Source organism: Trematomus bernacchii, unplaced genomic scaffold (genome assembly GCF_902827165.1).
Source record: "Trematomus bernacchii unplaced genomic scaffold, fTreBer1.1, whole genome shotgun sequence".
NCBI lineage: Eukaryota > Metazoa > Chordata > Actinopteri > Perciformes > Nototheniidae > Trematomus > Trematomus bernacchii.
Window position 1 is genome coordinate 6,737,666 of NW_022987588.1, and position 10,278 is coordinate 6,747,943.

Genomic DNA, 10,278 nt, shown 5'->3' on the forward strand with positions numbered 1-10,278 from the left:
TATCTCTTTCTTCAACAGCACGGAGGAGAAGGTAAAAGAATGTCAATGTACAAAAAAAGAAGGGCACAATCATTAAGAACTAGGTCTAGTTTACTGTTCAGTACTGAGACTGCACTTGGGCCTGTAAAATAAAATGAAAACACGAAAAACAAACCCCTTCTTATTTCTGAATTTAGCACTTGAAAATGTTTGGCTTATTGAAAGCTAATGTGCATGCAGGATTCTTGCAGTTTGGAATTTGTATCTTCATGGTTGATTGCACCATTTGGATAAAAATGTCAACTAAATGTAATGTATAGTCATACACAGGGCCGTCCCTCCCTACAGGCCAATCATGCAGGCTGCATGGGGCCTCACATTGCGCAGGGGGCCTCGCGCAAGGGGCCTCGGCTTATGAGCTCGGCTCAGTTTTTGAGCATGTAATAAGCATGTTTTGTCTTGACTATATTACAACTATATCATAATAAAATAATATAGTATTTATATTATTGAATTGATTATCATTATTATTATTAGTTTATTTGCATTAATTATATTTGAATCTTTTTGAGGCTAGTATTTGGCAGGAAATGCAGACGTATTCACCTGTAAGCGCATACTGAACGACATTCATGCACATTTACCATTTACCTCACTGTATAAAAAAGTAACTGTGTTGATAATAATAATAAACAGGAATTATATTTTCAAAGTACTTCGTTTCCAAAAAAAATGTTTTCACTCCTGTCAGTTGGGGGGGGGGGGGGGGGCCTCATCTCACAATGTCGCTTGGGGCCCCAAGTTGGCCAGGGACGGCCCTGGTCATACATTGAGAAAAGTGGCAACAAAACACAGTTAAAGCATGAAGTGATAGTTGTGGGAAACATCACCTTTGTTTGCTCTTCCTGCTCCTCTGTATGTCCTCCCTGATGCACCTGTCACAGAGGGCGGGGTCATGATGTCACCTGGAGGGGGAGGGGGTGATCCGCCTCTCTTTCTCTCTCTGCGGGAAAGTTGTTCCTCAGGGCGGCTGTAAACACTTGTTTTTTTTTACCTCAAAGAATAAACAAAACCTGCCTCTCCAACATGGCGTCTTCCGGATAAAGAAGAGGGACTATGTACAGAAGCGGATATACAACGTTTTCTTCCAAATACTCATGATTTCTGGCGGATTTTGAGTCTCCAACAACAGGGTAGAGAGTGAAGCCTCGGCGGAGGGATACACAGGAACGAGATGGGAAACATGATACTGATGGCGCTTCTGCTGGCTCACCTGCCGACAGGTGAGGCTTTAAAGGCGTTTCAGTAAACACAGTAAAGCCTTACAATTATACTTCATCAAGACGTCTCTGTTTTTCTTCCAGTGTATAGCTATTTAAGAGGGAAGCCACCTAAGCAAACAATCGAAACTAGCAGTGATGTGTTCAAGTTAATTATTTATCGGCAGGTGTACACAGGACAAGGCCGACGGCTGTCACGTGACTGCACACCACTAATAGTTTTTTTTCAACATGTTGTCCAAACGTTTTTTTTAACTTAAACGGTTCACACAAAGGAATCAGCCTCTCAGATTGATATAACATCTAATAAAACGTTATTACACAAATAAAGATTCAAATAATGATAACTTAATTTGCTGTTGAGCTGAAATAATTAGGGGTTAGTGACACATTTTGTATACATGGATCAACTTTAAAGGTCGTTAATCAAGCATACATTTCAATAATTATCTCCTATAGCCTCTCGCTTTTTTTCCTGCTCTATATAAAAAGGTATTGAAATACAGTTTATTTCATTATCAGTTAATCTGCAGATTATTTTCTGGATTCTTCCATTAATTGTGGAAAACCATCAGAAATCATTAAAAAAGATCTATCATAATTCCCATGAACCCAGACTGAAATAAATCAATGTTTAGATATTCAGTGTATTAGCAAGGAAAATACCAGCAGCAAATTCTCCCGTTTGATTTTAACTATTAATGGATAATTAAGATAGTTAGTTACAGATACTTATACTGTACATGACTTTTGGCAGAACTAGCAATAATCTAAATAAACATTGAAGAGTTTTTCTTTGATCACTTTTTTATTGAGAGGACATTAAATGATTTATTTGAAAATAATATACAACAATAATTGATTGATCGAATAGTGGTAGCCGTAACTCTTCTCAATCCTTTGTTGATTAATCAATTTGTTGTTTGGTCCATACAGTCAAAGACTTCATCACATGTTCAAAATGTCTTCGAAATTACACCTCTAACAGAAATAATAAAAGAACTGTCAAATAAGATAAATAAAAGCTTTTACATTTGAGAGGAAAACTAGGACATTTTTATTGAGTAATTTATTAGTAAAACTTTAGATTTTTCTATCAAACTTATACGTCTTGCTCTAAATTCAACATCACAACAAAGTCCGGATACGGATCACATCTTGGAGATTTTGCAATGTATGTAGATATTTTTGCACATTTCTATAAACCTCAGACAGCTGCAGTTCCTATTTGTATATAATTCTCTTTTAAATAACTGTTGGATGATTTCTAAAATTCGTTCTCAGTGTTTCTTTCAATTTTTTTGTTGTACCCTCGACATTCATTTAAAACGTTTTCATGTGCGTCTTTTATGCCTATTTTGACATTAGACAACTGAGACCAACACTGACTCTGACAAACATACTTCTCCATTAGAGTTTTAGACGCCTTGTTTGGAGAGAAAGTGTTTCAGTGTTGACCTTAAACCTTAACTGATACTTTTCTCAATAAGCAGAGGTCGCTGTCATCGTGTTGTTTTCTCTTGCTCATCGTGATTGGCAGCTGTTATGACTTCTACAATATGTTCACGCTTAAAGACTTCTGTAGTAAACTCATAACCAGTCTGGCCAGATTTTTTTCAATCAAGCATTCTGGAGTAAAGCTGCAAAACACACACACACACACACACACACACACACACACACACACACACACACACACACACACACACACACACACACACACACACACACACTGATTTAAAGATTGCGTGACATGTGCATTTACATTTGTTTTTATTTTTACCAGAGCTGCTGGCCGTCCAGGTGATTGTTCCGGAGACGGAGAGAAGTACGACTCTGTTTGCCTCCATAATCATCCTCTGCGATTATTCCACCTCAGCGAACCCTCAGGACGTCCTGGTCACCTGGAGGTTCAAGTCCTTCTGCAAAGACCCCGTGCTCGATTACTATTCCACAGGTGAGGCTTATGTAGCTCAACCAAACCACTAATACATATTGGTGTTTTGCAAGTGGCATGGCATATTAACTTTTAATAGTAGTTTTCATTCTTTGGAACACTTTTCTTATTTGTATTTTAGTATTTTATTATATATGTTGCATTGTTGGAGGAGCTCGGGTCATACGATTTTCATTGCCATTTATACACTGTAGCTTATGTGCGTATGACATTACCTTTGAATCTTGAATTTTAGCATGATATTTCATACCTTTTATATGGGCAGTTATTGAGCTGATCAGAGTCATGGAGTGGATACACTAATTATTTTTAAATGGTTAAATGGTCGGAGGCAAGTGCCCTTCTAGTTTCATTAGTTTTTCTTATAATATCTGCACTTGCAATACAATTTGGCTTGTTGCAACATAATTCATACTCTTTCACGGTTGGGTTGAAGCACACAGTTAAAATATAGTGTTTAGTGTAACCCCATACAATTGGATAAATTGAAAAATATTGAATTGTATTTCCTTCTGTTCCTGAAGCTTATCAGGCGTCTCTGCAGCTGGGTCAGGACCCGGCCAACGACTGCCCGGACCGCCAGCGCACGGTGCGCACGGTGATCCAGAAGAGAGGCATCAGTGAGCCCATGCTGGGAGCCGACTACAGAGAGCGCAGAATCACCATTCAGAACAGTGAGTCTCATCCCATCATAATGTTCAAAACTGATGTTTTAAAAGCTGTAATTTGATCAAGTTATTGGTCATCTTATTGCCGTATATCATTCTTTCCAGAAATGACGACTAGTTTTTTTTCTTTTTTGACTTTTCCATCACTTTATTGTTACTAGAGTGGTTGTTAGCCTGTGTGTAGTGTCAATACAATCATATATAAATACATTTTAAGACACAGCACGGTCAGCATATATTCGTATAAAAAATGATGTACTATATAATTACAGTACATGTATGTAAGATAGTGTAGTTTGTTAACATAGTGTATGTTAGAAAAATAACTATTAGCCAATCAGTGTCTGACTTTGCCTAAGTGTTGAGTAAACTGAACAACAAAAAGAAAGATAATATTCAAATATCTTTTTGTCAGAGTCATCCAGTTATACTTGTGTTAAGTATATTCTTCTTATTGGAGGTAATGGTATGTTTTCTGTCAACAGAGGCGGACCTGGTCATCACTGAGGTGATGTGGTGGGATAACGGCGTTTACTTCTGCTCCATCGACGCTGCCGGTGACACTTCAGGGGACTCGGATCGAGAAGTCAAACTCATCGTGTACCGTGAGTTTCCTCCGTTAAGATCGCATAGATACCTTTTTTGTTTTCATCAAAAAAAGTATTGGAATCAGCATAACTGCAAGTGACTGTCCTTCATATTTGTGTATTCTGCAGACTGGCTGACGGTGCTGCTGATCATCCTCGGGGCTCTGCTGCTCCTCATGCTGCTCTGCATCTGCTGCTGTCAGTGCTGCCCTCAGAAGTGCTGCTGCTACGTCCGCTGCCCCTGCTGTCCTCAGACCTGCTGCTGCCCCGAGAAAGGTACCTCATGCCCCTTTCACACCGGCGCTTTTCCAGCTCCTGCTCGGAGCTGGAGCTGGAAAAGCGCCGGTTTTTCCTGTTCACACCGCAGCGGCGGCGCGTCATAGCTCCGGAATGCGGTTCACTTCCAGCTCCAAAAAATTGTCGGTCCAGAGGCAAGAGCTTCGGAGCTATGACGCGGCGTCGCTTACATCGAGGCGTGCAGGAAACCTTACTTTGCCCATCCGTTCGCTGTTATTGATCATTGTGGAGATACATGGGCTGTACAGGTTGTCATATCCGACTATCACAAGTAGAATCATAATGAAAAATACGCCGGTAAAATGTGCCTGTAGAAAACGGCTTAGCAAGTAGTCAGTTTAGCTTCGGTTGCTATGCTAACATCACCCATGTTATACCAGAGAAACTTTCATAACAGCGTTGTGATGCCAAACAGCGTCAATTCAGACTGACACACATTCACTTAAGGGGAACTGGGGATATGTATCAGGTGCTTGTGTGACAGTCAGACAGTGAATACTTTAGAGCCGTGTGAGCTAACCCGGAGCTAACGGGACAATAAACTCCCGTGGAAGAGCAGCCAGCACTGCAGCGGTCGGTAAATGCCGCTGAAACACATTAATAAACAATGAACCACGGCACTCTGGAGAAAAGTATAAGATTGGAGAAGTCGTTATTTAATTTAATCTGGCTTCGTATGATTAAAAGCAACGCGATCATCGACCCGACGCAGTCCCCGGCCCGTTGTTGTTGTGGGAGAAAATCAGCGACGTAAACTGTGACGTCATGACGCAGCAGCGGCAGCTCTGGGCAGTGTGAACAGAGCGGAAGCTGAAAAGGGAAACCGGAGCTGAACCAGAAAAGCTCTCGCTAGGAGCTAGAAAGGGAAAAGCGCTGGTGTGAAAGCCGCAAGAGAGGCCTTTTGTCTGTTTTACCCTTAGAGGACAGTACTTTACACAAAACTGATTGAGCAAAACTTTTAAAAACATACTTTCTGTTTCTGGAAATGTATTTTGTTTGTATTCGTCTTTTAACTATGTTTTGATTGTATTATTACTCTTATGGTTAAGTATGTGTATGTTTAAAAAGTTGTATATGAGTTAATTATTTGTACTATAATGCTTGTTTGATTTACAGTCAGCACTTTTTTTAAAGTGCTGTATAAATTGAGGATACTTACTTACCTAAATAACTACTTATTTACTTATTTCGTTTGTTACCTAATCTTAGTTTGTTTATTACTTAGTTTCCTACTTAGTTGATTTCCTTTTATTTAAAGGGACCGTTTCCTTACATTTCTTGTATTACTGTTCTGTCATTTACTAATTTACCGACCGACCGACCTACCCACTTCCTCACTCACTCACTAACTTAGCAGCAATCGAAGCCTTTTGCAGTTTCTGTTTTTGTTCAGGTCTATTAGCTCAGTCAACAGCGGGTCTCTCTGACCTTTGACCCCTCTCCTCTCCGCTCTGTTTGCAGCCGTGATGCAGCACAGGATGATAAAAGACGCTCAGAAGGCGATGGGCCCCTGGATGAACGGTCAACCCATGTATGCTCCCATCGGCTCCAACGGCTCCTCTCAGGGCGTTCCCATACTTTACTCAGGTGAGTGACACAAAGTTACACAAAAGACTTCCTTTAATGTTTTGTTAAATCATTTTCTTCCACACTGAAGGGCGTGTGTTTGACTTGGTTACAGAAGTGGGAGAGCAAAATGTCCTCACTGTGTAAACACTACTTGTATGTCTTGATTTTAAATATAAAATCCATTTGACATTTTCAAGCAAACAACACATACGGGTTAAACAGTTGTCCTTTTAATTATGTAAAAATCGAAAGTATGTGAAATTGCTGGATAAAGCTGTTTGAGCTAAGACCATATACTAAATCACGTTTATTTTAAAAGGTAAATTAACTATTGTATTTCAAGCTAAACTAAAAACCACAAGTCGTTCTTTAACTCAACTAGATTTTGTCCTGCCTTTTTAGAGATAGGAACCTTTTTATTAACCTTAAACATGTTGATGGTTTACACATTCATTGGTTTTCTTGTCTTTCAGCTCTTTACTTATCAAGCCCAAAACTGAACCGTTTTTAACATTATTTTGCCGTTTACAAATACAGTAACATCAGTGGTGCTAATAGGCTACTAAGCCAAAGTTTGGCTATGCTTTCATTGCATTTCTACATTTTAAAAATGAACTGTTGCCTGTCAATGAATACAAATAAAAATAATACATAAAACATTTTAACATATGCTGTTATACAGTATATGAAAAGACCCAAAATGAACACTGTAAACACACTACTTAATTACTATAAGGAAACTATTTAAAATGCATTTGTGGAGGAAAAAGTCTGTCCAAAGCTTTATGAACAATATAAGTGGTTGATTACTGTATTTGCTAACATCATACATCCTAAATATGAACATTTGACACTGTTGCGTTTAATGTTTGTTTCTGCTTCCGCCATGTGGCTGAAAATAATAGTAAGCTGTAAGATAATTAATGTCTTTCTCTTGCTGTCTTTTTTTCAGGCTCGTACTCGGACTACCCCACCAAACAAAACTTTGCCATGGCTCCCATGCAGATGTCCCCCATGGACCTCCAGCACCAGCCACCTCCCCCTCCTCCACACCACGTGAACAGCAGCATGCGTAGCAGCAATCGAGGCTCCGGACAGGTGTTGGACTACCTGGAGAACCAGGTGAGGGGTCTGGATGTGAGAGTCCCTCCGATGGCTCAATACTCTCAGCAACACATGCTGCCGTTACAGCCTCAGCACCAGCCTCAGCACCAGCCTCAGTACCAGCACCAGCCTCATCACCAGCCTCATCACCAGCCTCAGCACCAGCCTCAGTACCAGCCTCAGCCCCCCCCTCCTCCTTCAGTTCCCTACACCCCGGGACCCCCTAGTATGCTGTCAGCCCTGGATGAGATGGGGGTGCGAGGGGTGGAGAGAAGAGTGATCACCCTGCCTCCCATAATCCAGCGTGTTCCCAGCTTCTCCTTACACAGAACACCTGGAAGTGGCGACAGAGCCCGAGGAGGTCCCAGGATATCCAGCCAGTCGAGCGGGAGCACCAACCGCTCGGTAGGGGACTTCCTCCCCCCCCGCGGGTACAGAGACGCCTCCCCTCCCAGGCGGGGGATCCTGCGTGAGAACAGCGACGACTCTGAATGGGAGAACAGGCAAGCGAGAGCGCCACACAGGGCTTCGAGGAACGAGAGAGGGGGTTCGGCCGGGAGGAGAGGAGGGGGATCCAGACCTCGAGCTCGCAGTCGAGACGACCTGATGGAGGAGCTGCACAGCAGAGGGGTCCGCAGGGAGAGGAGCTACTCGCCCCCCCCGCGACGCAAAGCCTCCTTGAGCTCAGACGACGAGGACAGCAGCGGCAGAAGGAGAGCAGGGAACGGGAAGGACTGGCCGGAGAAACCCCCGAGCTACTTCTCTATCGAGAACCAGGCGGAGCGCATCAACGGCCGGAGGAACAACAACCGCCTTTCTGTAAGATACAAATACTGATCTAAAACAATGTTCTGATGAGTTAGGTTTTTCATTTCACTGCTTTCTGAATCCTGGTGCTTTCCTTTTTTTCTTTTTAGGCTTTCTTGTATTGCTTTTAGCCATGCTAGCGATGCAGTCAACCACTCAAATTGCAATTTCATTATAATAATGTCCTTCTCGAAGGGATTTGGGATTTTAGCATTTGCAAACCATTTACATGAACATAAACCTATATAAAACACTATATGAAAGGGAAAACCCCAAAGAAGCATAATAGGGTCCCTTTAAATCAAACTATTGTCATCTGTTTATTCTGTGTTTGTGTGCATGCATGTAAACACACTGTATTTATGTACATATTTATGTTTTTTCTCAAAAATGTTACTTAAAATTCTAATGAAATTAGAGAATACTCAGTACTTTCAATTTGAATGTATTTTATTCAAATAACAGTATACAAAAAAGCCTTTTGATATTTCACATAGACCAGAAATCATGTATATCCAATTTTTTTTATTCTATTATCTCCACCTTTTAACCTAATTCCTGCTCTTTCACTTTTCTCTCTTAGGATAGAAGTTCCCGTAGCGGCACCAGCGTAGTCATCTGAAGCATTTCTATCTTCTTCTTTTTTAAATAAATACTTTTTCCTGAATGTTTCCAGAACGGTGAAAATGAAGACAAACAGTAGGTACTTTCATCTGTTCATCAGCGTGCAAGTATATCTTTGATGATGTAAAATGTGATCCTACAAATATTTTGTTCGAATAGACTTTTGTTCTGTATGCACTGTATGTAATTGCAAATAATATGAAGTTATATTAAGCGTCTGTGACACTCTTATTCAAGCTGTAAATGTGTTCCTTCTGGTGATGGATAAAGGTATCCTGCTTTCTGGTGTTTGAAGTAAAGGATTGTGTTTCAACAATCAGATTGTTGTATACTGTTTAGTAATAGGTCCATTATTGTGAACATGCTCTGTGTGATTGTTTTTTTAATAATTTCTCATTTTTGAATAATTTCTTGTACCATTTTAAAGTGTCTTTTTACCTTCAATCCATAATAACATAAGCAATACAATCTTTATACATCTGTAGAAAGACAGACTCAGGTAATGAAGTTTTTGCATGAACACCAACAGATAATTGTGATTTTCAATAATGTTTGGTTACAAACATGAATAGAGATGCATGTGATTAAATGTGTTTGTTTTTAAATAAATCTTTTTATATTCAGCCTGTGTGAAGTTTGTCAGTTTTCTACTTCAATTAATAATTCATTTGTTGTTTCTCATTTTACTTAAAAGTGACATTTCTATTTAGTTTTGACAAAATAAGTACCATTTGTGTGTTATTTGAAGTAACAATTTCACAGTATTGATTTTAAGTTTAGAGTATAACTCTGGAAATCTGGGTTGTGATTAAATCATTGTATCATATGCTGATACAATGTTTTTCTGATTGCAATTTTTTGCACAATATATTCCCCGGTGTTGTATCACAAAACGGAAAATTGCTATCTATTTCGGGCCAAAAACGCCTGAAAAAAATGGAAAGTAGGGGATCAATTCTGCCCTATTTAAAAATGTTTAATATGAGCTCATTAAGCCACAACATTTATAAATTGTATTTTGATGGTAGTGTTTCGTGGTCTTCTATCTATGATAGTAGTGTCTCATTTTGGTGTAAATAATCAGTTTTGAGAATAGATAACATGATTTTGAGTACAGTGTTAATTTTGCAAGAGATGTGTCGAGTTTTAACAGGGGAAGTGTGTGTTGAGAGTTTTGAGATTTTGTTTGGTTTCAGGAAAATGTGTTTAAACTATGGGAAAAGACTGTAGAGAAGCTTTTCTGACAGCAGGGGGAACCAGAGTCTATTTTGATAATCTGCAGACTGCAAACGCTGGAGTTCAGGGGTGTCAGTTTTTCCACAGCTTTTTTTCTTCTTATAAAACAGAATCAAGCCAGGAAATTCAACAATGCCACAGTCATTAGCCACTATAGACTAAACGCACGT

At 39.9% G+C, this 10,278-nt stretch overlaps 1 protein-coding gene across 1 annotated transcript; it reads left to right on the plus strand.

Moving 5' to 3' along the window:
• The first annotated feature begins 976 nt into the window (after positions 1-976).
• Positions 977-9,495, plus strand: ildr1b (immunoglobulin-like domain containing receptor 1b). Its single transcript, XM_034128873.1, has 8 exons — positions 977-1,262; positions 3,046-3,216; positions 3,741-3,890; positions 4,370-4,489; positions 4,601-4,747; positions 6,230-6,355; positions 7,290-8,260; positions 8,832-9,495. The coding sequence occupies exons 1-8, from the start codon at positions 1,214-1,216 to the stop codon at positions 8,868-8,870; spliced, it is 1,773 nt and encodes a 590-aa protein (XP_033984764.1). The 5' UTR covers positions 977-1,213; the 3' UTR covers positions 8,871-9,495.
• Positions 9,496-10,278: the final 783 nt, after the last annotated feature.

Bases quoted from the DNA above. Each gene is read 5' to 3' on its own strand.
- ildr1b (XM_034128873.1), top strand. From the start codon at position 1,214: ATGGGAAACATGATACTGATGGCGCTTCTGCTGGCTCACCTGCCGACA. The intron at 3,891-4,369 runs GTGAGTCTCATC...TTCTGTCAACAG, and splicing joins CAGAATCACCATTCAGAACA to AGGCGGACCTGGTCATCACT. The intron at 4,748-6,229 runs GTACCTCATGCC...CTCTGTTTGCAG, and splicing joins CTGCTGCTGCCCCGAGAAAG to CCGTGATGCAGCACAGGATG.